Consider the following 27,640-nt stretch of genomic DNA (forward strand, 5'->3'; position numbering starts at 1 on the left):
GACAGAAACACTCACCTCATCTGACACTCTGAAGCGCTTCAGAAGAGCCACCACACGCTGCTTAAAGTTCTGCTGCTAAAACACAGGAGAGCAAACACACGACCACCAGTCAGTCTGGGAACCAGTTGGGATTAACTTCAGAGCTCTCGGCAATCCAATACAGAGAAAACAGCTCCAACCGCTGAGCTCCACCACTTCAGTCATTTTACCGGCAGTAGATGCACTCGCAGTTTTGGCTGGGTATCGATTTTGCTGCGTGAGCTTGTGTAAAATCAATAATCAAGCAACATCATGCCTTAACTGCTTTCTGGAGCTCTCCTGCTCTGGTTTACTGAGCTCTATAAAAACCATGTCCTCTCGCGAGCAAAAACACATTTAAACTGTAGCATAAAGTTTCAATATGACTTGACCATCTGTAAATGAATGTATATGAAGTGGTGTTTATTTTAGAGGCGCATTCAACTGTACTTAGATATTTCATTCTTGGGATTGTGGGAAGCTATCAAATATTTTCAAGTTAAAAGGCTCAAGTCCTGATTTTAAAATCCAATTCTACTTGCCTAGTCTTTAATGATTTTGTCAAGTCAAATCTAGTCATATGTTCTTCCAAGTAGTAGCTTTCCCTGGACAAGAGATTGCCCAAACCACCAGTTCTACTACCATGAAACAGGAGGTCGCTGCACAGTCGCCGCCTTGGTTTCCCCTGAAGTAAGGGATGCTCAAACTAAACTAAACACAGCCTGAGGTGTAGTTTCGTTATCTTATAGTTGGGCCTCGTCTCTTACTCGGGTGATGGAGGGGGTCCTCACAATCGACCTCCTCTGCTTCTTTGGCTTTCTCACGTCATACTCGTCATCCTCCAGATCCTGAAAACAAGACATAATGAAGTGTAAATGCAGCCTTCCAAAAGCCTTCCATACAAACATTTTTTTTAAAAAGATGATGCATTATTTACACTCATCTGTCTTGAAGTTCTACTAAACAAATGATGCAGTGCAAAAACAGATTGGCTCAATTATTAGCAGACTTGACCAGGAGGAGGTTAATTGAGTCGCTTTGCACACCGCCCCCTAAAAGTCTGCCTGCCTCCCTGATGTCGAGGCTGATTTACCTGAACCTGCACGGCGTCGTCGCTGGCCTCCTGCTCCGAGGAGAAGCTCTCGTACTCCTCCTCCGAGTAGTTGTCTAAAGCAGAGGACAAGTAGAAAGATTAGAGGCCGGAGCGAGGAAGACGCCTCATACATATTTCAATGACCCTTTTAAATTTGACACGCAGCCGGGCTCTAAATGAACGAACAGTACACTGGATGCTACCTGAATTTAAATCCCTTTCTGCATGCTTAGAGAGGAAAAATAAAATAAAAAACAGCCTGGACCCTGTGATCCCTGCTCCGTGTAGCACATCGAGCATATTAGGTGATTACGATGGCTTCCTGTGGCGTTAACCTCAGAGCACGGCGGAGTAATGAGAGGCAACGTGTACCGGAGCATTTGATCTTCTGTCCTCCCTGCAGGGCGGCCTCCTCGTGGTCTATTGGCTGGCTGGACAGAGAAAATATCCAGATTTCGGCCACCTTCCCCAGCAGTTCTTTCTGGTTGCTGCAGAGCGGCAGAACCTGGCCTCCCTCTGTCGGGTGCTGCATCACCTGGAGAGAGAGAGAGCAGAGGCAGAAACATGAGGGGAGGAAATGTAGAGCTCACTTTTCAGTTGTTGTAATTCTTCACAACCCAAAATACAATAAATATCCACCCTTTTAGAGACATTAACACTGTTGACGTATGTTTTAGGACCAAATGTCATGCATGAAATATCACAGTCTCCTCCTGCAGTGAACTCTATAAACCATCATGGATTACAGGCCCAGAGATTTAACACCGTTGAATATTGAACAATCAGATATTACTGTTTCGCTATTCTCGCGGTTTTAAAACCATGTCATGCTTAAAATCAAATTTCAAAGTATTTTCGTAAGCAGACAATCCTGTTATCATACATGTCTAACTTCTGCAAATATTTTGTGTCATCCTGATTGTCTGTGCTTTCATTTGATTATGTAGTTTGTTCTCTCCACATGACATTTCCTGCATGTCCGTCTGTCCAGGGAGAGGGATCCATCATCTGCTGCTCTTCCTGAGGTTTCTTTATTTTCCTGTTAAATAGTGTTTGGGGGAGTTTTCACTTCTCTGAAATGAGAAGTTTGTGATATTAGGCTAGAAAAGGCTGTTTCTTTGACCTCACAAACAGGGGAGCCGCTCAGTTTAACCCCCCACTGTTCTGCAGGTTTAAACTGAGGCTCCACTAGAGCAGGTGAGTGTTGTTGCTCAACAGCATCTACGTAGAGTTCAATGAGACCAAGTGAGACCAAGTGTGGCATGGTGTGTTAGAGCCTTGAGTTGAAAAAGTAAGAACCATTTCTCTCTTGTGGTAAAGCAGCTCAAACAGGCGACGAAATGTGTTTTTTTCGTACCTCAGCTGCTGAGATGCGACTTTGATAAGCTCCACGGAGCTTTGTGAGCCATATGCGAACTCCTGAGTATATCAGCATCATGTGCACGGAAACTAGGATGCTCATCTGAAGGAAGAGTTTTATTCATGTACCTTGGTTACTTTAAACATAAAGAACAAGTAGACAACAGAGGAGGTTTTTTCTTCTTCACTCCTTTCGGGAGAATTTGAAGAAAAGAAAAAAAGCAGGTTTGTAGTGATATAAAGTAAAATTATCTGAAGCCTTTCAAACATATAACTATTATTTCTAGACTAATTAAAGGGCAAAGAAAAGCTTTTGAAAGAGCCAAGACGTAAAGTACACAAGGCACAGTCAACCCCCCTGGAGGACAAAGCCTCCTAATGTCAACCTGCAGCTTTATCATCCACCATTTTCTCATTATATTTTCACTAACAGCCTGTTAGAGCCGATGCACCTTTGTGCTCCTTCGTCTCCTGAGACTTCAAGACTCAACAGAGAAGTGTGACTGATGTGACCCCGTTATCCTCCACACACCAAACATCACCAACACGAACACGGATGCAGGTTTGTTGCAGCGCGGTACCTCGGCCATATCAATAGATCCCACTGCCAGAGTCTTGTAGCCCAAGATAGTCCGGTTCTTGTATCTCTTCCGCCTTTGCAGCATGATCTGCAGCTTGTTTCCTTCTCGTTTTAGGAAGTGAGGGTACTGAGGGAGAGGAAACAGGGAAGAAGAAAGCCTAGAATTGAACTGGTAGCTGAGGTATTGTGTATTTTTTCTTATTGTTAACAAATCCCATAAAAAGACCAAAACCATCAACTAATTCAGCCTTTTTTTAAAATAAATATTTACATATAAATATCCCTTGGTCATAGGTCTTATTCCTCTTCCCCATTGAGTTCCATTGATGCACAAAAACTATTATAAACATGCAAGTGAGCCACACTGTTACATCTTCCTTCATTAGGAACTGCAGGATATTTTTGACTGCTGCTGTAAATATTAACCAGAGGAGCAAAGCAGGAGCTGAAATAGTCCTGTCTGTTTTAAATGCAGCTAACTATGTGACACCACCTTTTTAAAACTGAACCACGACCACTAAAAGCCTCTGGTGAAATAACCAGTGTTGTGAGAACAGTAAGAAGATCATTGAGTAAATATATCTTTCATAAAACAACCGTCCTCTGCCTTTTCAAGGAAATGACTTCCTTCTTTAAAAATGAAAGTATGTATTTGTGAGTGGTTTTTACATCTTCAGTGGGAATGAGGTATGCCGGAGGACTCATGAGGCATTTGGAAGAGCAACTAGCACTTTGTTTGTTTTGATCTTTTTAATTAATTTGTTGACAATAACAAAAACATAGATTATTACCACTTAATCTTTTAACAGTCCTTTGTGCGTACACAAAAGGAGATGCACATCCAGACAGTTTCTCAGCAAAAGCATCACATCTTAATGATATGCAAGTTTGAGCGGTTGCCAGGGCAACAGGTGTAATAAAACTCAGCCCACACATACTTAACTCTCTAAGGTCTCACCCGAATGAGGAACAAACATGAAATATAGAAGAAGAAAACAATATATTCATGAATGTTTTTTTGAGCAACCTACAATGTTTATTTTTAACCAAACATCAGCATGTTTTTTTTACCTGCAGCGAGAAGGTGAGCGCCAGATCGGTCTCCACGGACCCACTGGGTGGCAGCACGATCTCATGGGACCTCAAGATCCGTTTGGAGCCCTGTGAAATAAATGGTTGGTGTTTAATTCAGTGGGAGGTCTTCCCCTGGAGGTATCCTGCTTCTCTGCTGCTGCGTTTCACTCTGCAGTCACAGTGCAAGGAATAAAGAAACACAACAGGACTCACGCATATTAAAAAATGTGGATCATTGTATGTAAATCCCATGTGTTCACAGTGATGATACATTTTCACAAAGCAAACTATTTTACAGCATGTTTGATGTATTTTACCTTTTTTTCTGTTCAGTAACAGGTTTGATTATTATTAGAGTTGCATGAGAACATATTTTAAACAACCAATATAACTGTATGACGTTCAGTATACTGGATTAGTATGGAGTGTATTGAAAATAAACATGGATATAAATTGGTCAACAATGGAATATAAACCATTATGGATCGTTCTTCTGCCCTTCATCAGGGACTGAGATTTAAAGGACAAGAGGACATGTTAAATCTGCTGTTTGTTTGTGCACACCTGTTCTGTTGATGTGTTCCGTCTGTATGCAACATACCTGGATTTTAACCGCTATGACCACAGAGATCAGCTCTTTATCAAGTTCCCTCATCACAACCAGCTTCTTCAGAGTTAGACTGCACAATCTGAAGTGAGAGAGAGAGAGATGCAGAAAAAAACCTTCGATTAGCACCGCTGGAGTGCTTTTTAAAATGCACAAACCATGGATTCATTAAACAGTTCACAGCTAAGCAAACGCAGCATGTTATCAGTCAATCAACAGATGTAATGGGCTGGTGTGATGATTTCACTAAAACAGCAAGTGTTGATTTGTTTTACCAGAGCCGACCAATGCATTAGCTCGGCTGATATTATTAGCTTATCACAGATGTATTGATATCTGTGCAGGCTGATATGCCATAAGGAATGACAGGACAGAAATGCCTAAAGTATGTTTGTGTTAATTCAGATGTTACATCCCTTAGTTTGTCCAACAGAGAGACCACTGACACGTGTAAAATGTCAGTGGTTTAAAATACACTTGATTGTTAGCTCGCGGGTTGTAATAGCTAGCAGAGTGATATTGTGATATAAACTTTGTTTGTTTCCAAAAGAGCTCAGAAAATAATGGGTGAGGTGACTGTGGAGGCCAAACAGCAATATGATTTAAATCACTCTCATAACTGTATACAGCTCAATAAGTCATAATGTGGAGGCTAAAGTCGAAAAATATGAGTGGGAAATCTTTTTATCAGAATCTCGGCATAAAAAGCAGAGAACGGTGAGAGTATTTCCAAAAATGTCTAAGTATATCCTTTAAAAGATGTTTTTCTAAACAAACAGGAGTTAACTTTCCAAAATGTATTGTGTCCTTGAGGTTATGTTCCTCATAAAAACATTTGCAAACCCGATTTCTGTCTTAAGTTTGAAGTCTGCATTATTTTCTAGCATCAGTCAGTCTTCTTCTAGAAAAGTTGTAAACCTTTAGCGGGAACATGCATGGAGCAACATTTCCTCGTACAACAGTTTGTGTTATATCTCACAAAAAGTTGCTATTCATTTTATTGCGTTTTCTTACAATATCCAGCAATATGTGTCCATTTCCCCTCGTTACATGCATATGGTCTTTTCAAAATAAACTTCCTTTTCATAGGAAACAATTCCGTTTAAGTAAGTCGTGAGTATAGTAATGATTGCTGGATGAGTCACCCGCAAAAAACAACTGCAAAGAGTACCTTTAAATAACAAATATTCACCAATATTCATCAGTATCAGCCTCAAAGGTCCAGGGGGTAAACCAGGCTATTTTAATAATGGAATTAAACATTATGACCTTTTGGCCAGTGGGTCAGCTTTGCAGAAGAATTGTCCACAGAAACATTTCAAAATTCCTACACTTGTTAGACTGCCTTAATGTAACCCGAGGGTGTCGCAGCCGACTGAGCTAAATCCTCTGTGACCATCATTTTGTCTGAGTGGTCCAGCAGACGGGCCTCTCTGAATAGAGACACTGAAGCAGGATGGTGTCGGCAGTCGGGTGAGGGGGGGGGGGGCATTGTTAGCACAACGTGGTGGTTGGATGGGAGGTGGGGGTGAGGGGGGGAGGACTGCTTTAAGAAGCACGTCACGATTTTTTTAGACACTTCCTTAAAAAGACAAAAGTCTTTTTCTTTTTTCATTCGAGGCTCTCTTTGGTTCCTTTGACTGAAATAATCAGGAGAGCTGCAACTCCATTTATCATCCAGCTCTTCTTGTGCTCCTTTAACGGTGGAATGACATCACTCCTCAATTATTCGGGGGGCACAACTACTTGGCTTCAACAGTGAAAAGTTTCTTGTCAGACACGTGGGTCAAAACCGCCATGAGTGACGGAGGAGAGAGAAATGTGCATCAATACACCAATATCCTGTCACTTAGTGAACGGACTTGAGGGGTTGACCTTGCCTGTAACTCAACTCCTCTCTGATTCTCCCATTTTGAGATCCGTAGACAAAACACTGACTGCTAGGTGAGGCCTAAAAACAAAAGAAACCAGCAGCGCTACCAAGTCGAGGGCTTTCAGTGTGCTGCCGAGTGACATCACGCTGCACGTCTCCGCAGCAGACGGGCATCAATCAGCCTCGAGAGACAGCGAAACGTCGGGATGCAGAGAGGAGAAGCGTTGACCATGACAGGTTTGAAGGCTGAATGAAGACCTTTCTCTTGTTTAGCCGAGCCCAAGAAATCTCAAGCACAATGGACACAAGCCAATGAAGGCTGGCATTGTCTTGTGCTCTCGCGCAGACAATATGCAGCATTCTCTCACTCGCGTTTCGTATTCTAGCCCAGTGGTTCCAAGCCCACAGCACCATCTATTTCAGTTATGCTAGGTGGCTGGATGTTGGTTTGCGTAGGTGGCCAAATGATATCTGCCACACAGACTGTTCTGCTAAGAAGTCACATTTTTTTGTATCTCCCACAGTGGATTTATCATGTGTGCACGCTCCGGCAGCTCATCTGCCCAAAAGGAACAGCACGGATATGATATTTCGAATGAAACACCACTTAATTTGTAAGAGGATCTGTGCTGACCCATTTCTCTTTGGTTAGTGACATAAAATCCTGAGATTTTTTTTTTCTTCCCATGGAACACACCGGTAACATTTACCCACCGAATGTTTCGTCTCCTAAAAAATATTTTGGTTTCCAGGGTTTCAAAACTTCTACTATTAAACTAACTATTAAAAAAGATTTGAGAAGATTTGCCCTACTTTATAAGCGTCGGTACACTTCAAACGAAGCACTTGTGGATTGTCCGACAGCGTTTGAAACCCGCATTTTATCTGTGGGATCAGGTGGTGTCTGCATCTGACAGTTTTCTGACTTTTTAATAACTTTCTAAAACAAAAGAAGACAAAAAGATGTGAAAATAGACAAGATATGGTTTGAATTTATCTCTCAAACTCTCCTTTTTCATTCTTCCTACAAATGAATGCAACACCACGAATGCCTTCGAGGAGCGATTGAAGCTGAAACACTATGGATATAAAAACATTTACATTCAGATGTTTACAGACAACACATTTTCTTTGAACAAATGCAAATTGAGGCCGGCAAAAATCCCCCAGCAGAAGAATAATCTTTGGTTAAAAACCTCTAATGTCTGTCCATCACCGACCACAAATACACAGACGACACAGATGGATGGGTTATGTCAGGACTAAGGTTTTGTTTGCACTCATAGACACTCGCTTCCACTGTTCTCTAACAGATCACTGGACGGGTGCACTGAGATGGGATGATAATGCACCCAGAGATGGGGACTTGAGTCTGCGACTTGGACTCGAGTAGCAATATTTCCCTGTTACCCTGAGTAAGTACCCTGACTGTACCTGTATATTCAACATTACAAGGCAAATTGCACATGGCACCTTCACAGGAAAAGCTTCCATTATGGGTGTTATTCATTTTGTAATGTAGTTTAAAGTGATCATGTACCAAACAACTAATCAATGCTGATACTATATGTTAATAGATAAAGGAGTGATGATAATACAGTGGCCTGCATGCTTCAAATCTCTCAGATACAGCTGTGCATAGTTCTCAGCAGACCAGATGGCATGCAGCAGATGATAGAAAGCTCATATGACTTGTGAGCATCTCTGTATGCACACAAGGACTAAACATCCTTCCGTTCACATCAGTGGAGTCAATCCAAGATTGCACCCATGTGCACAGAGAGAAGAGTGGGCTTACGTCTTTTCAACATCTGGAATGTGTCTCAAAAACATCTGGCTCTGTAATATGGTAATATGATTTTTGGTCACATTTGGATTTGGCCTTTTCGACATCAGATAACAATCACCCATGAGGCAATGAAGCAATTTAGCCTAATTGGGTTTAAAAAAGACAACATCAGGATATGACACTGATCAAAACCATGAATTAGAAAAGTTATTCGATGCAACGTCATACCTTTACAATTTCTATCTCATTAAAAAATGTGTTAAAGCCGTGAGAAGTTATCAGAAGTAAGTGAAGCCCGGAAGTCCTCATCACGCAGCCACGTGCTGCGATTTCAGTCGACATCTGCTGCTGCACTTTTTACTCTGAGCTGAAGTCGAGGGCTCACTCACTGAACCAGCTAATGTATTCGAGCTCTGAGCTTCTGTCTGTGTGTGTTCACGGACACACATTCAACACACAGCGGCTGCTGCAGCACAGCAACCTGTTCCCTGTTCTGTCCCCTCGCTGCAGCCCCAGAGGGCCCTGCCAAATCCTGATCCAAGGGCCCGCTCAGCCTGTGGGGGCCGAGAACAACAAACTAACAGGAATTTGTTTTGGTGTCACTGATGCAGAGACGTGTCCACAAAGTGCTGCAAACACAAAGCAGAGTGACAACAGGGTGTCGATCGTAAACGCAGCATGTAGGTTTTGCTGTGCTGATCTTTCCTCTGTGAGGACGTTCATTGTAAAGAAAACCGCTGCAGATTAGCACTTAACACAAAGTACTGCAGAAATTGATGAGAGGATATCATTAGCAGTGGGGAAATTGCAGGATTACAGCAGCAGTCCACACAAGAGACACATGGTAAATAAAGAAATCAAGTAATAATAAATAAACAGTAAAGAAGAATACAGTAGCAATATTAAATATACAGACGGAATAAAAAAAGTATATAAGTACTTAAATGTATTATATATTGCACCAGATGAATGTAATTAAAGTGGCCAGCGTGATTGAAGTGTTATGTCGTCTACTGTGAGCTCAGCTTGTTATGCAGCCTGACAGCGGTGGGAAGGAAGGACTTTTGGTACCTCTCCCTCAGACACTGGAGATGAATCAGCCAGTGGCTGAAGGATCTGTGGAGCGCTGCCAGTGTCCTGCATGGGGTGGGAGGCGTGGTTCATCAGGGATGAAGGCTTAGCCATCATCCTCCTGTCTCCCACCCCCTCCACAGTATCCAGAGGATACCCCAGCACACTGCTGGCCTTCCTCACTAGTTTGTCCAGTCTCCTCCTGTCAGCTGCAGTGATGCTGCTGCTTCAGAAGACCACTCCATAGAAACTGGCTATTTGTTTTTAATAAACAAAAGTATTTAATAAACAAAAGTATTAGACAAATTGACATTTTTAACTGATGATTGGATGAAAAGTTAAGGAACCATCAAAGTGATTCATCCAGGGGGACATGAATGTCTGCGCCGAATATTTTGAAAATCCAGCCAATAGTCGGGTTTCAGGTTCAATCAATCAATCAAGTTTTAATTATATGAACCAAATGCAATTTAATGTGGTTTACAAATGATTGACCAGACGAAAACAAAATGAAAACAGAGAGAAGATGAAGAGATTAAAGCACACAAAATAAATAATAAATACATAAAAGATAAAAGATAAAGAAAAAGCCACTGAATAAATCAATCATGGTAAAACAGTTGAACATAACTAAAGTAAAATTGTGGCGAAAGCATTTCTGAGAGGTAGTCTGTTGCAAGGCCGTGTAGTTCCTAATGAAATAACAAAAGAACTTGAAATATAAATTTAAGAGCCACAATCAGCAGAAAGGAGGAGGTGCAAGCTTGGGTTGACACCTGACACCCGACTCTAACCCATGAGCATTTACACTCATTGATCTGCTTGTCTCTCGATATGCTGACACTTGAGGAAGACAGATACTACAGTACATTTCATGACGGACAAGATCTGAAAACTATTAGACTTAATACTAAAAAAAAGGCTTTTCTAGTTCTGGGTGCAAGAAAAGGACAAAACATGTATTTAAAATATCTAAATTTAACATTTTAAATTGTTTTTCGCGAGGTTGCGAGAGAGTGAAGTCAGAGAGGAGAAGAGACACGTTGACATCTTGGAGGTCAGATAACATAAATATCAGCGGTTCAGTTTCAACTTCTGGAATTGCTCCTTCTGTTGAGAGGAGAGTCGGGCAACTGAGCCCCAGAGCCCTGCTGCACCGAGTTGCATCCATAATGAGATTTCCATACTTCACACTGCCACTTCCTGCTCTTCTGCCCCGGACCTCACCCACACACAGAGGCCCTTAAAATAGATGCTTGGACACGATGTAAGAATTGAGTTAATGGTGTATCAGATAACATGAGAGAAGCAATCATAGGGCATCCATTTGATACTCAACTGGACGTTGGGTATTCCACCTTATGAAGAAGACATTCTCAAGACCTTTTAGCTCAAAAGTGGTTTTAAAAAAGCACCAAAGAAGACCATCATTATTGAGCTAAAGAAGTCTAAATAAGTTTAAATTATGAAGTGATGATACTGTACAAGTGTTACCCAAAAGCAGCAATACTGTATGTAAACTGTATGTTTGAGTTTGAGGCTCAGATCACAGTGCAAAGAATAAACTAGAGCAGTGGTTCTTAACCTGAGTTCGATCAAACCCCAGGGGTTCGGTAAGTCACTCAGGGGTTCAGCAGAGTCAAGACACACACAGTATAGCCCGGTTCACAATAGCAATGTCGGGCCGCAACACACAAATGTTCTTCTTTTCATCACATTGATTTGCAGTAAATATTCATTGAGTTATGTTTTTGTGTGAAATTCATGTTTTGTTGATTTTGTTCTTTAAACAGTGATTTTGTGTGCAACTGATGCATGGTTCATTTTGTGCACTAACAAAATATATACCTATGTTTTGAAGAAATCATATTTTATTTGTCCAATTACGAAGGGTTCGGTGAATGCACTGATGAAGCTTGCAGGGTTCAGTACCTCCAATAAGGTTAAGAACCACTGAACTAGAAGATTTATATTTCCATATGCATTATTTTTGAGTATGTGTCAGCCACGCTAGGACAGAGTTTAAAAGTTCAACTGTAGTGCTACATGTAGTAGTATTGAGGGGCAGTCAGTGCGCTGGTTTAGTGCAAGCAAAATGTATGTATCAGGAAACTGCCATTCAGTGATACAAATACAAAAGCATTCAATATCATCGTCAGAGATTGGACACGTCTTTGAAAAAAATCAAATTTTTCTGAATCTGGTAAATTTAAATTGGATTCAGGCCTACACCTCAATGTTCAAGAACACTTCAAGGCAGAGCAGCAGAAGAAGAAAAACATTTCAGAGCACAGCCATCATGACTCTCCTGACCCTGCAGCCATCTCTCTTCTTTCACAAACCTGCGCCTGGCTGAGCTGGCACTGAAGATAATAATCTTCTTTGCCAGCTCAGCCAGACTGAGGCAACTTCATTGTTATTATTCTGTCCTGAATCTGACATCTGAGCTGGGCTTGTTCATTAGTGCGTAAAAAAACGTGTCAGTGTTTGCGAGTCAGGATTTCTCTTATGTAGGAGTCAAACGGCGCCATCTAGATCCTTACCAGCCACCTATAAGTAACTTTAAATTCCGTCAACCGTCGAAGATTTTTTTATTTTACATTTCTGGATCCAGCATTTCCCCTGTCAAATGGACGATCTTTGATCCACCTCAGACGGCACATGCGCAGTCTACTGAAGAGAATGCACCCGGGCTGGCTTCTGGGAAATGTAATTTTCTTATAGAACTTTGACATTTTTCATTTTTGAACCGATTTACAGTTTTTCCCCTGAAAAGCCTTCAAATGACCCCGACACTTTGTTTTTGTGTGGTTTCATTGCATATTCGGGTTCTTTAGGCTCTGTTCTTTCTAACAAGGGGTGTTATTAGCAGTGTTGGGGGTAACGAGTTACAAAGTAACGGATTACAGCAACGTAATTACTTTTATAGGTAACGAAGTAAAGTAACGCATTACACTCAAAATATTGGTAGCTACACTACTTTACTAGACCTCAGTAACGCGCGTTCCTGCGTTACTCAAGCCATTTGTACCAGTCCGAAAAGTTCTCTTTTAGCGGCGCGCGAGTCACATGGCACTTCCTGCATGAACAACCTATCAAAGAACTCGATCTGAGTGATTTGAGTGACGTAGCTGCTGGTGCGTAAGAGGAGGGAAGCGGGGAATGGATGAGACGGAGACGGAGTGCCCGGATCCAACTGGGAGGTTCTCTCCAGGTTCCCTAGGATAAAGGATATTGCAAAGCAATACAACACTCCAATACCATCAAGTGCACCTGTCTGTAATAACGTGGAGCTTCTAATGAGGACAAGACACGTCTGGTATGAAATGAATCACTTTACTGGTGAACTGCAGTATTACAACTGTTAAAGCATTGAGAACGCGCTCTTGCACCCGACATGTATATATTTTCCACACGTAACATCAACATTAGTTAGCGTCAACAAGCACGTATAATTGTACTTTATGCCTTCAAAGTAAAAGCACTTCCTGTTTACATGCTCTTCACAATAAGAGTAAATCATATAATAAAACAAGTTACAACACTGTGGAAAGGCTTTTCAGCCTGGGCAGTATTGTTCTGACCCCAAGGAGGAACAGGCTGTCGGATAAAAGATTCAAGAGACTTTTACTCATGCGATACAATCGCTATTTTGAAGAATAGAGAAAAATGATAAACTTCATAGGATATAGTGCACTTTATTTAGGCAATGATGAAGTGGATTTTCTGTTTATTTAATTGCATTTTCTGTTTCTATTTTTTGGGTTAAGTGCATTTCAGTTTCTATTTTATGGGGAAAAGTGCCATTCATTTTTCTATTTTTCTTAAACCACTACAATGATTCCTATAACAAGTTGGTTTTGTTCTTAGGAGTCGGCCCCATTTGGTTTAGTGGGGTCTCATGTTTCCAAAAGCCTGTTTTTAATGTGTTATGCTGTTTGACCTGAATGTCCCCACCATACGCAGCCTCTTGTATCCTGTTGTTTGTGGATTTTAAAGTGAGGCATATTTCTTTGGTCAAACAGTGTGAACAGGGTTAATGTTCGTTCAAGTTAATGGCTGAGTTTTATATGCCATTTTGTTTTACATGTTTACAATACACTATGTGGAAAGGCTAAGAGATGCCCTTTATTGAACATTGAAAATAAAGTTATGAAAGGGCCATGATGTTTGTCCATGTATCTTTGCGGTTAATTTGGACATTTGCTTAAAAAAATGGAAAGTAAAGTAACTAGTAGTGAAGTTACTTTTCAAATGCAGTAACTAGTAAAGTAATCTAGTTACAATTTTCAGAAGTAACTAGTAACTTGCAACGAGTTACTTTTTCTGAGTAACTACCCCAACACTGGTTATTAGTATGTGAGACCTTGGTAAGGGTCTGAAGCACACATTTTGAACACGTCGGAAACCGCTCGAAAAGCATTTTTCTGCCATTCTTAATTAGATCATGCTGGATGTTCATAGTTATGATAAAAATATGTTATAAAAGTTTGTTTTTTTTAAATATACATTTTCTTAACAAGAAAATTCTGAAAAAAATGATATAAAATAATACAAGTATTAGAACTCATTTGTGGTTCATACGACTATTTGAAAACTTAATCTTGAGACGCTCCCCCAGTACCGGGGGAATGGGTCTTCACAGTTTGCTATTTGACAGTTGACAGTTGCTATGTGAACGATGCCTGGTTTGTGTACGTTCCAAACTTCCTTTGCTTCCCGATCTCTGTGGCCGTCAAAATAAAAGTCTCACCGTTGACACTTAAATCATATTCTGTTACAGAGGATAAGGGAGAGCCAGGCGTGCGCCAAGGTTCTGCAAGTCCAGCGAAGTCAGGCTGTAGTGAAGAGCCAGGATGCAGTGAAGAGCCAGGATGCAGTGAAGAGCCAGGCAGCCGTGTGACAGAGTCAGATTAGATGTGTCTAACACTACACTTTACCCTGGTGACCGGGCACATTTCCCGGTGGATATTACTGATGCTGACATGAAAAAGTTAATTTTAAGGCAGGGACCATGTAAATGTGAAGGTCCGTATCCTAAAGATAAAAAGGGGAGATGTTTTTCTAAAGATTTGTATCATAGTGTCAAAAAAAGGAACCAAGATACAATGTAAATGGCTGTGTTACTCCCCCAAAATTGACAGAGTATATTGTGAGCCCTGTTGGCTTTTTGGTGAGAGAAGATCTGCATGCCAAAACAGTGCCTGGACTACGGGAATAAATGATTGGCAAGGACTGTCTAGAAAAATAAAAGAGCACAAACATACTCGCTCACATACCTGTTTGTTTATCTTTGGATAATGACCGCCGGACAATACATTATCCCTTACATATGGGGAGGGGGAGGGGGGGCTCTCAAGGTTATTCTGCAGGGGGGCCTCATGTGTTTCCGTTACGGCACTGGCTTCGATCAATGTTTGGGATTGTTCTCATGCTCAACAAATACATATTTTGAGGAGGATTTGCAATTACACTCTTATTTGGTCAATGGTGAGTTTGATTCTGTCAAAGAAACAGGACAGATATCCCAATACCTGAATTATTCCACAGCCAAGTTTGATGTAAGTTTTTTTGTCCATGCTAACTTCAGCATGCTACAACAATCCTAAACGACACACTAATGCTGCTAAATGCAAACATGTTACCAAGCTAACTTTACACGTGTCAATCAGCTATCAGCCAGTACTTCCTCACTGTGCAACGATCCAAGACTACAAACAGAAATGTTTCAACAACAAAAACTTTGCCCTCATATGCAGATTTCTGTTGATAGAGATTATACACACATTAACATGGCAGCATGCTAAACATAATATGTTGAATGTAAACATACTAATATGCTTACGTTAGCAAGCTAACACGTTTAAACACTAAACAAAGGGCAGTTTCAACTGAAAGTTCCCCCTGAAAGGTCAAACTAAGATACATGATAATTAGTGACCTTTAAAAAGGTGCTCGTAAGGGATTTATTATTTTAAACCTGGACAGATCGCCAGGCTAGCTGGCTAGCTTGTTCCTAGTCTTCATGCTAAACTGAGCTACTGCCTCGTAACTCCATACGTAATGCAGAGACATGAGATTGATATTAAACTATCCAACTTTAGGCAGAGCGACCTTCTGTTTTCTGTTGCTCAATGGCTCTAAACTTTTACTCTTGTTTCAAACTTCTCATGGATCTACACCAGCGACCGTTGGGTCACTTTGACATTACCACACCACACCGGCCGGCTGAGTCCAGATCAAACCAAGAAGAGCAGCAGGATCTGATTACCTCTAATATTTGAAACACAAGACTGGCAGTAAAATCGACAGATGCTGCACATAAAGCACACACACACACACACACACACACACACACACACACACACACACACACACACACACACACACACACACACACACACACACACACACACACACACACACAGGGTGCTTTGGGATTTGTTAATGTGAAGCAAGGAAATGAATGGGTCCAAACTGACCACTATTGGTTTGCTGCTCACACACTGCATGAATTTCCAGGGTTGCCATGGAAATGTAGGTTAAACATCAGTTATGTATAAAGTAGAGCGTAGTCACACACAGTGTGTGTGTGTGTGTGTGTGTGTGTGTGTGTGTGTGTGTGTGTGTGTGTGTGTGTGTGTGTGTGTGTGTGTGTATCTCCTGAATACATTTAGACTTGATGCACTTCTTCTGTTCTGACATCTACACTCCGAGTCAGGAGCGCTGCAGCATCAAGGGCTCGGCTCAGCGACGCGTTTCACTGCCCCATTTACCCCTTTTATGTAGTCACAGTTTCTCTTTTAGTTTCTCTTTTGCAGTCTAACTGCAACAAACTGAAATCAATTGCCACAGTAATTTAGTGATAAACCTATTTGGAAACTGTAAATGTATTCTGTCTGTTTGTGTTCACAAAAAATATGGCTGCCTCCCAAAGCTCTCTGATTGCAAACAAACAAACACAGCTCAGTGACAAAAACATGGAAAGCAGTTCAGTACATCATTGGAATGACTGTGGTTATGATAACGGACACATGCTGTGACAGTGACTGAGCAAAACTGCCCAAGGTTGATCAAAGCTGTGTTTGGCGTGGACTATAACATTTCCCTTCGATGTTCCTTTAACTCTTGCAGATTACTCTGGCACTATGACGAGGGAAAAACGGTGCAGAAAGTACGCGTCCCTAGAGCAGCGGTCCCCAACCACCGGTCTGTGGGTCCCTTGGTACTGGGCCGCACAGAAAGAATGAATGACATTTTTAAAGGTCGGAAAGATGTTTTATTTTGAAAAATGTCAAGAGGTCACGTGATACGTTACCTCAAAAATTAAACATAAAAGTATGTTTCTACTCTGCCGGTTTTCTGGAATAAAATCAAGGCAGAATATCCCGAAAATTCTGCTCCCATTTCCAAACTCCTGTCTTTGTGAAGCGGGGTTGAAGCAGTGGCGGGCCGTGCATTTCCTACCTAGGCCTGCTGTCTGATATCTTATACATAAATACGCGCATGACGGGATGCTCTTCGGCGCGCCCCCGGGTGTCGTTGTCTCCCATCGCCTTGAGATGGGACCGGCTACTTGCAGAGAATGTCTTACATGAAACCAGTCCGTGGCGCAAAAAAGGTTGGGGACCGCTGCCCTAGAGGAGGCATGAAGACCAGAAATGAATGCTTCACTAACTATTACGTCGCTCCCTCCAAACTGTACATTTGTAACCATGTACAGTTCTGGTTCCATCATCTCATGTTGTTTGTACCACACTCGGACTACAGCGTCCCACTGCTGTGACAGTGCAGTAAATGCTGGGATTTCTTAGAGCAGAGAATCTCTGTCCAAATATCAACAGTCCCGTCATAACGTTTCTGTTAATGTTTTCAGTGAAGACTCCGCTGGTGGTCATTAACCAGGACAGGAAAGGTTCTCGGCTGTTATTACCCCCTGGAGTCTGACCGGTTCCTGCAGTGGGAAACCACCCGTCATACTGGAGACCGTTCCAGCATTTAAGTTCCAATGAGCCGCATTAGTCCCCAGTCATATCAAGTACTTTACTGGGCTGTTGACTTTCCAACATTGTGAATGCCACTATCATGAATTAAGAATAAAAAACGGAAGGATTCTGATCAGGGTCAATTTTGTTTGATAATTAATTTATCTTTGACAAATGTATTGAGGAACAATGGAATCATTAAAATGTATTAACATTTTTGAAACCTTTGAATTGAGGGACCCCTGACGATCTGGGTCTTTTGGGCAGATCTTTGCTTTGCTCGGTGGATACTCCAGCCTTGATCATTTACGGATTATGAATGCCTAGGGCACGGGCCAACGGGCCTGAAGTGTCAGGGGGGCTGAACCAGATAGTGAAATGTCACTAAAATAAACGTGTACCAATCAGGAAGAGGCTCAAAATTACCAAAGGGAACCAAAAACCAATCATAAAGAGACACAAAATTATCACAAAGACACTCAATTACCACTCAGAGATACAAAACACACATATAGATGCATAATGACTACAACGAGATGAGGAACAATAACAAAAGGCACAACAGGCGAAGCAACTATGAAGTCTTTGTGTCTACATCATTCACCGTCTCTCCGGTTGTGCCATGTTGATACATGTTGGGCAGCATGATATGCCTCGTCTTCTCCTATATTTTACATGTTGAGGTCATTAAACTCTGACATCAGGGATTACAGAGTTGCATTTGTCAAAAATAAATGTTCCTTATTTCACAAATGTTTTTAGTGAGATTTAATTTAGATTATAATCTGATGACTCCGCAGCATTGTTGTATTATTGCCTGCACCCTAATATTTACAGTTACTATGGTGACCAGCATTCTAATATTCCATGCCCACTGATTTAAAAGGTACAACAATACTGATGCAATCCGTTAAAAGGTCCCACATTGCAAAAAGTATTTTTTTACTATAACGCAGGTCGAGTTGTGAAAGTATCAAAACAATCAATCCACATTATAAAAAAAAACACCATCCGTCTTCAGACACATTTTGGATGTCACAACTATACAATAATCAGACTAGTCCACAGTCTCAAATGTGTCCCAGTTTATGTGAATGACGTCAGTTAACAGGAAGTAAACATGGACAAAGGTGTTGCCTAGCAACACAATCCCTTTTCATATGGAGCGTTATAGACAGAGGGTAAAGGTATAATATATTCATACGGACAAACAAAGAGTATGAACCTGGAAATGAGCAGAACATGTCTCCTAATTTAAACTGTCGATCAGCACTGCTTTCAGAAGTTATGGCATCACTGGAAATAACATATTTATGCAAATTAAACATGTTTTTAATGCATTTCGGGGTTTACTTTACTTTCATGTATTTGTTTCAGTTTGGGTTTGACAATCTTTTTTTGCATGTTTGTGACTGAACACCATTATCTATGAGAAAGTAGGATGTTTTTAATGTCTATGTGTGTTTAAATGCTTCATCTGTTGTGTGTTTATCCATTCTCTCGTCTGAATATAATCATGTTTAGTATTCAACATCATCTCATCTGCCTTAACCCGCCTCTCATGCAGCTCATATTTGTCCCAGTTGCATTAATGTTGGATGAGCTGAAGTGACCTAAATTCTCACGTCTCTTGGGGTTCTAGAAAACCAACATCCCCTCGTTCTCTGTCCATCTTTCTCTCGCTCTCTCCGTCAGTCTGATTCATACCATTTCTCACTTTGTGACTCACTGAGAAAAAACGTGAAAAAAAGCCTTCAGAGACAATTTGAAAACTACTCCTCAGCTGCAGAAAGTTTAGTGTATTTAAAGAGATGCTATTTCCTAATAATAAAAAAAACTTACCTTGGAGCAGCTTTGAACAGTACTTTTCCTGTCAGAACTCAGACCTTCACCTGTCAGCGAATGAAATATGTCACATGAGAGGTGCCACTGGCACAGGTAACGATAGAGAATCTTACTTTGGCATATAAACCTTCTGTGGAGACTTCTTTCCTGCAAATAGTTTAGGGTATTTTAAACTAATATTTCCGAACTGCGGTTAAGTGTTCTTAAAAAAAAACGCAAGGAAAGAGCAAAAGATGTATTATATAAATCAAATGGAAGGTAAACAATTAGTCTACTTCAGTTCGTCACCAATTGTTTTTATGGAAGTGGAGGAAACCTGCTGCAGCCTAAAGTATAGTACATAATCATCCCTCTGACAGGCAACATCAAAACCTAAAACCTTTAGTGCACTTGATTTAGCTTTTAATCACTCTGCTGTTCAAGTAAAACAAAAAAAACAGCTTCAATCACTGGAGCAGCTTATACGTCCATCAACTGTTGTGTTTTGATTCCAAGTGAACCCACATGATCACTAAATTGCTCTGAATGACGATGTGAAATCGCGCGCGCGCACACACGCGCACACACACACACACACACACAGTATGATTGTAATTGCTGCATGTTTATCTCTCCGTCGAGGTGCGCAGTCTGTTCACACACCTGTGCCTCCCTCTCTGGTGAGGCAACATGGTCTCCTCATCGCACCCTTTTGAACCTAACAGTGAGATTTTGGTGAGGAAACATCTCACACCTGTCGCACAGTGCGGACACACAGGGCAAGTGTCAATAAGGCAACCGGTGTCACACATGCTGCAGCTTACTGTGCACTATAGACAGTGTGCATGTAAATACTGAAAGGAGATCTTGTTGCATGCTTTGGGAACCAAGAGGGTCGAAGAAGAAGAAGCGGCCACATGGGAGACGACGGGCCCACACTGAAACCCGAGATGCAAACATTAGAGAGGAATACTGCATTCCAGCTATTCCCCCCCCCCCCCCCCCCCCCCCCACCACTATGAGGGAATTCTCTCTTTCAAGACATTTATGCTCTGAGGTGAGAGAGAAGAGGTCAGAGTCTCGAAAGCATACTGATGGGACACCGTATGTGCACAATAAATTAGTCTACAGTACTTGACTGCATTTCTTGTGAAGATAGCAATAGTGTCATGTAAAAAACCTCAAAGAAAAAGTCCTGCATTCAAAATCTTACTTTAACCTTCAATAACTGATTTATTTTGGTTTCATGGGTGAAGCAGAAAGAAGCCTTGAAAACAACACTGACATATTACCATATTTTAAGTTGGAATGGTAATCGTGTTTGCATCTTGTTTGCCTGTTTAAACATCCAGCAGATACAAAGCCACAGCGGAGGGACCGTCAGACCCAGCACTGCTGCCGACCACCAGCCCACTGGTGGTCGGCAGCAGTGCTGAATTTGTAAAAGCTATGAATTGTTGAGAAAGTCGAGAAAGCTCAGAGTGATGATTAGGCACTCTTTTGTTTTTCTTCCCTCCTGTGGGTTGGTATTATCCTGACGGAGAGAGGCACGGAGCGAGATGCCAGCTAGCCTTAGGATGCAGAGTCCTGTCCTGGATCAGTTCCCAGACCGCCCCAAAACCACGATCCTACATCCCCATGCTCAGCTAACATCCATGAGGTTGCAAGTTTGTGGGTGAGATTTTATATGAAGAGAGACCAGAGAACAGGAAAAGGAGGAAAAACAAAGCAGAAGTCATGAAAGGGTGAGTAAGACAAAGAAAGTGAAAGCTACATAATGAAAGGTACATAATGAAAGGGTGTGTGCACAGAAAGCACAGAAAGAGAGAAGCATTTGCACAGTCACGGCCCGATGCAACAATTTATTTTAGATGAAGCAAAAACAGATTTGACAGCCAGACAATTTTTGTCAGGATTTCGGTTTCGAGCGCTGACATCTGCCAGCCTTTGACTCCCAATTACTGGCCCGTCCTGGAGAAGCAAACTCACAGCAGGAATACACTTTGGCAGGAAAGGTTGTTTTTATTCACTGATGGACTTTATTATATTCTGGTGGTTGTAGCTCATGGGGATGAGTGGTTGTCCTATAACCACAGGGTTGCTGGTTCAATCCCCAGTCTTCCAATAATTTGCATGTTAAAGTGTCCCCGAGCATGACACTTAACTCCAAATTGCTTCCCGGGCACTTCACTAGGGGAAACCCACTGCTCCTTGAAATACTAAGGATGGGTCAAAAATGTAGAGAATACATTTCCCCACTGTGGGACTAATAAGGATTATTCCTATTACTCTCCTGATTGTAGTTGTGGCACTTTTTAATACTGAGGAGTTAAAGAAGGACAACGCAGCACGAAACAACCATCAAATCTGAAAGCCTCCTGTGCATTTACTGGTCTTATTAAATCAATCAATGCCGGTATTTGTGAAACCAGCACTAATTGCATGGAAAAGTTAGTGTGTATTATAAAAATAAGTAAAGGTATAATAAAGAAAAAAAGAAGAAAGGGACAGGAGGAAAACTAAAGCCAAAAGTAAGAATAATAAACTTCTCACAATATAAAACAATAAAGACTTGTTCACCCAATAGGGATGGAAGTACCAGTATTTGTCCTACTAAAGAATAGTACAGAAGTATTATCAGCTCTGCTGGGAGCCGACACCACGCTGCTGGAGACTGAAGCCGTATTTCTGGGTCCACTGGAGGGAAGAGAGGCACGGAAGAACCAGAACCAGGATTGAGTAGAGCAGACTGTCAGACCTGCTGCAGTAAAATGAGTGTTTTTCTAAAGGGAGTCTGGTGCTCAGGAACACTACCACATTTGCCCACAGGGACCGCCAAAATCAACTCAAAATGAAAGTTTCTTGTAGTAGCTTTAAAGTATCAACGGTAAAAGTTAATTTTCTGAAGTAAAATGTCTCCTATGAGTGATATATTAGACTGTAAATGCTGACGCAACAGCGTTTAAACAGCATTTTACTTCTGGAGCTACTTTATGTACAGGTAAGTATTTTGGTTCAGGCTCTAGACTCTATTCTACAAGACACATCTCAGGGGCTGAGATGATTAAACGGAGAGGAAATTAGAAACACACACACACACACACACACACCTGATTGGACGTAACAGTCTTTCAGTGACTCCATCCTCAACTTCACTAATTCAGACATCAACTCAAAAACGGAAAAAGATATCTGTATCTGTTAGAGGAAAATGGTTTGATGGTTTATCTGGGATGTCAGGATCAGAGCGGAGGGCGAACCTCTCCTGGCTCCCAACAGAGAAACGCTTATTCTTCCTTGACAAATGCAATAAAGACTCTTGTTTATTTTACAGTGAGCGATCCAGAGGTCCATCATCACCACACATGAGGAACGACAGCGACAGTCGGAGGGATAAGAGACTCTAATGACTCCTGTCAGAACGGATCATCGTTGAGTGAGGAACCCCCCTGAAGAGAGATGGCTCAGACATGGATGATATCATGAGTGCAAATGTGGACCTAAAATAACGAACCAGAGGCAAGATCAACAAAAAGACTTGGAGGAGCCACGTTTTGAGTGTTCTACTGGCGATAGGTTGGATTATAGATTATGTTTTTATTTTCTGTTTCATGTAAGGATCCCATGTGCAAATACCAAAGTACATTTACCAAGTACTGTACCAAAATACTATTTTGATGTACTTCCATTTATGCCAATTTATATTTCTTCTTCAATACATTTCAGAGAGATTATGTGCTTTTCTCTTCAATACATATATTTAAGAGCTTTAGCTATTTTTCAAATTAAAATTTCACATACAAAATATACAATCAGTATCTAATCTATAATAGATTAGATAGATAACATAGATTACAAATAGAGACAGATAGACAGATACAAATGAAACACTGAAAGCCACATTTTGTAAGTACATTTTGTTGCTGATACTTTTAAATGCAGGACGTTTAGTTGTAATGGAGTACTTGTGCCATAGTATTGTAGTATTGCTACTTTTCCTCCACTGCTCATCCATCACTTGTCATGACAACAACCTTGCCAACAGTCCTTAAAAATGGCCTGAAAACATGCTGTACTACAAGTTATACTTTACTAATCCCTGTTGTTTTTCCTTTTCACTGCATTAAGTTGCTGTTTATGAGCTACACGTGTTGCAAAACCGGATGCAGCCTTATATTAAAAAAGAGTCCTGCAATAAAGCCAACCTTCAGGAAGGTTACAATGTTCAGATGTAGCGAGGTGTTGATTCCATCGTAAGATCATTGTGGAGGCGGTTTCTGTCTGACTGATTGATATAAAATGTAGAACATTCCCTTTAAGACGCAGCAGCCTCATGGCTGCTGCACAGTTCAGTCTAAAATGAGTTCATTAGCATATAGTTGGGAGTTGACCCTTATCCACTGCGGTGCTGAAACCAGGATTCACTCACTGAGCTGCATGACAGGCCTGCTAACACCCGATAACAACGTGTCAGAAAAGCATTCAAGTTGTAGCAGGTGAGAAAGGTCCAATGCTGTGGGAGGCAGACCAAGCAGTCAAACTGTAACACACACACACACACACACACACACACTAATCAGTCTGCCGTGGTTCCTTCCCATTATTCAGACGCGTGCCGGGGGCTCTCCAGCGCTCAGCTGCTCATGCAATATTCAGCTGTGGAATTTACCGGCTGGCTTGGGAGACGGTGTAGTGAAGTGACAGAGCAGAGCTTGGTAGGAGTGTGCGTGTGCGAGTGTGTGTGTATTTGTCACGAAGCTCGGGACACACTGAGCCCTAAAATAGATTTCAGTTCAACCTCAAGAAAGGACGGCTTCGACAGGAAGAGCTGAGAGTGAGTTTGTGAATGGATGTGTGCGAAGTGCAGTGTACGTGCACACACACACACACACACACACACACACACACACACACACACACACACACACACACACACACACACACACACACACACACACTCTAAAACCTGCCTGAGAATCATCAAGTTTTCTTTAGTATCAAAATAATCCAGTGATGGCTGTCTGTATATCCATGGTACATTACAAACAGATACTGCCAACCGCTGATTCTGCATACTTATAATTGTGTTAATTCAAGAATATTTCACAAAATGCTGAATAATTTCTTTAACATGCTGCTGCGACAGACCATTGACCTTCTATCTTCCAAATGTCTGCTTCTCAGAAAACGAGACACATTTTCCTGAACTCTTCAAAAGCTTCACTAAAACATGTTTGGGGGGGTGTGATGGTCATAAGAGGACACATGACAACAGCAAATCCCACAATAGAACACAAAATAAAAGCACACATATTCATACATAATCTGTGTCCCTCTGTTGCTTATGAATAATAAACAACTGGAGGCAAAGTCTAAACTCCGTCCTGAACGGCGGCCTCGCGTCCTATAAATCACGCTCATGTTTGCTTATTGAATGTGTGTCAGTTGATCATTAAGCTCTGAAGGCCAACGGAGCGACAGGAGATAGACACGGCTCTGCTTCAGCCTTTTCACGCCTCTCCCTCCGTATTCACAACAACAGACTTTTATCATGCGAGGAGGTGAGGGGGAAACGGCGGCTTTCCCTCCACGGTACAAAACACAGGAATTCCATTACTTGTTAGGTGAAAGAAATGCAGACAGAAAAATATGCTTTCGTGCTTTATCTTTGGGGCACAGAGGTACAAATGAAAGCTGGGATTCTTACATGGTATTTCTTAATTGGCATTAAGGGAGGAAAACTGCATGAAAGGAAGTCAATATGAATGTATGTGCACACATGAAAGCTGGAGCAGAAAAAGAAAAATAGAGGAGAAACATATGACATGCATGCTGAAATAAACAGTTTAACACCTGTTTATTTAGTGCATTTATTAATTAATAAAAAGAAAGGTTGGCATTTTTATGACGTGCATGCACAATTAACCTAAGAAGAAGAAAAAAATAAGCTGCATTTCAACATTGTATTCACTTAAATTGGTTTGGTGTAAACAAAACAATTGGTTTGGTGTGCATGTGTGTATGTATGTATTTGTCTGTGTATGAGACAGTCAGAGAATTTTAATTTTTAATTTGCTCAGCAGGATAATAACGAGCACAAGAAGAAATTGTGCAAGCTTCAAAAAGGAAAAAGTCCCAGGGGTGTGCTACATTAAAGAGGTCTGAAAATGAAACCGCAAAAGGAAAGACGAAAACAACTAAAGTAAGATGATACAAATCAAAAATTGCATTGGACAGACACTAAAGGACTACTCAACTAAACACCGAACCAAAACTGTGCGTTAAAAACTAAATCCATTGGTAGCAGGTGAACATAAAAGTTTCTCCTCAAGAAAGTTTGCAGGTTGATTAAAGGACAATGTTTAGCCGGCAAATACCTTGTCGTCGAATTTTGTGTTTTTTCAACTAGAAATAAACAAAAAGAAATAAAGAAAGGGACATAGAAGATAAAAAAGAGAGGGTGACAAGGCGAGTTATAGATGAAGGGATAAAGCTAATAAAGGTGAATTGAATGGGGGAGGTCACGTTCTCCTGGGAGAGACTGGGAACATATAGACCCCGAGGATACAGGCCGTCACCTCCTCCACTGAAACTCAACCATGAAATTCCTCACAGCCACACGCCTCCTCGACTCCCCTCCGGCCTCCCGTGCCGTCCCGGCCCCGAGTCGTCCCCAACGTCACTTTGACGGCTCAATAATTGACTGCTTATCTTTTATTAATAGAGGGAGCCATTAGGCCCTGGAGAGGCGTCTGGGGTTCGGTCTGCGTTCGCTCCAAGACAAAAGCGCTACCGGCCCTCGCATCAGACACCTCCTCTTTCCCTTTGTCTCATACATTATGGCTTCACTGTGCCGTGGCTTCTTGATTAGCCTCGTACACAACAGAGGTGTCCTGTGTTACCCAAAAAGAAAAGCTGTCATCGGCGAAATGAGTGGGTTCTTTTCAAAAACGTTTTTCTAAAACGGCTGCTTTTGGGGGGCAGTGTGGACCATTTCAATACCACATCTGTTTTTTGGGGTACCAAACATATTAAGCACAACTCTTCATCAACATAGGTTTGGTTCTCCAAAAGACATGTACTGCATGACTGCGTGTGTCTCTGGGGTTAAATGTGGGGTGGAAAATGTACACAATTATTTGCCACAATTAGGGGCAGCAAGGCTTAGTTTTACAAACAGTCATTATTTGGGGGGGGGGGGGGGTCCTTTAATCTTAATTTTTGCAAACGATGAGAGAGGCCACTGTCGTCTTCAAAGAGACTTAATATGTCAAACCAGACCAAAGAGTTTTCAGACATCACATCGAGAAAACGCATTCAGAGATGCAAACTTGATTGCCTCTCTGATGTTGCATCACTTTTAGTCCGACAGAACCGACAAAGACAGCCATTGATCAAAAAACTCTCAGGGGTCAGCGCTGCTGACAGAAGAGATCAGAAAAATATATTTTTGGATGATGGGAAAACCATTCTCTTAATAATCCATTTCTTTTAACAACAGCAGGGCTCTCAAGTGTCACGCATTGAGCGTAACTGTCACGCATTTCGGTCTTAAGTCACGCCCTCCCGCCACACATCGAGAGAGATGTCACTCTTACCTCTCTTAAAAACTTGAGAGCCCTGCAACAGATACTTTGTGATGTAGACAAAACAACAATCTCCTCTGAATTACTTGTAAACAAAACTGAAACAAATAACAAAACTAACCTGCTTTGAGCTTGATGCTAATATTAATACACTGATTTTGAGCACTTTCATCTTAGTTTAGCGTGTTAGCATGTTAACAAGCTAATTGGCACTATACACAAAAGTACAGATGAGGCTGATGGGAACGTCTAGTTTGGTCAGAAACCAAGGCATTGGAAATATAACTTCTTGACCTGATAATTCTGCTAGTTGAGAAGATCACTGAAGTTCTAACAATTCATACTGAGGAGAACACCAATGTATGCTTTATGTCAATCAATCAAACTGTTGAGATATTTTACAAAATAAAATGTGAACCTCATGCTGGCGTTGGATGAAAAGAATTATGAATGTCTGAACCAAATTTTGTGCCAATCCATCAACTAATACAAGAGATATTTCAGTCTGGACCGACAGAGGGTATTGCCATCCCTAGAGTCAAAATAGCTGTTATGTGTTGTAGAACTACGGTGGCCTTCAGGAAACCTAAAGGATCTCTCTAGAGCCAGTGTTTGGTTTGTCTGTTCTGGGCTTCTGTAGAAACATTGCGATGCAACCAGGCATTCTAAATGAATAAAAAAGGTGATTATACAGAAATGAAAACATAGTTCTGAATATTATATTGCAGATATGTTAATAGATCTCCCTTATTGCTTCACACTTTAAAACAACAAATGTATC

General features: G+C 41.3%; 1 protein-coding gene across 1 annotated transcript in view; it reads right to left on the reverse strand.

Annotated features, from left to right (window-relative positions):
• Window positions 1-27,640, reverse strand: part of pacs2 (phosphofurin acidic cluster sorting protein 2) — a gene marked incomplete at both ends in the record, with an annotated part of 54,006 nt that overhangs the window by 11,429 nt on the left and 14,937 nt on the right. Inside the window, 7 exon segments of the mRNA XM_079224127.1 lie at window positions 16-75; window positions 786-866; window positions 1,112-1,185; window positions 1,484-1,646; window positions 3,052-3,177; window positions 4,122-4,211; window positions 4,726-4,813. Of these exon segments, the coding sequence (XP_079080253.1) occupies window positions 16-75; window positions 786-866; window positions 1,112-1,185; window positions 1,484-1,646; window positions 3,052-3,177; window positions 4,122-4,211; window positions 4,726-4,813 (682 nt within the window).

This window comes from Taurulus bubalis (genome assembly GCF_910589615.1).
Source record: "Taurulus bubalis genome assembly, chromosome: 1".
NCBI lineage: Eukaryota > Metazoa > Chordata > Actinopteri > Perciformes > Cottidae > Taurulus > Taurulus bubalis.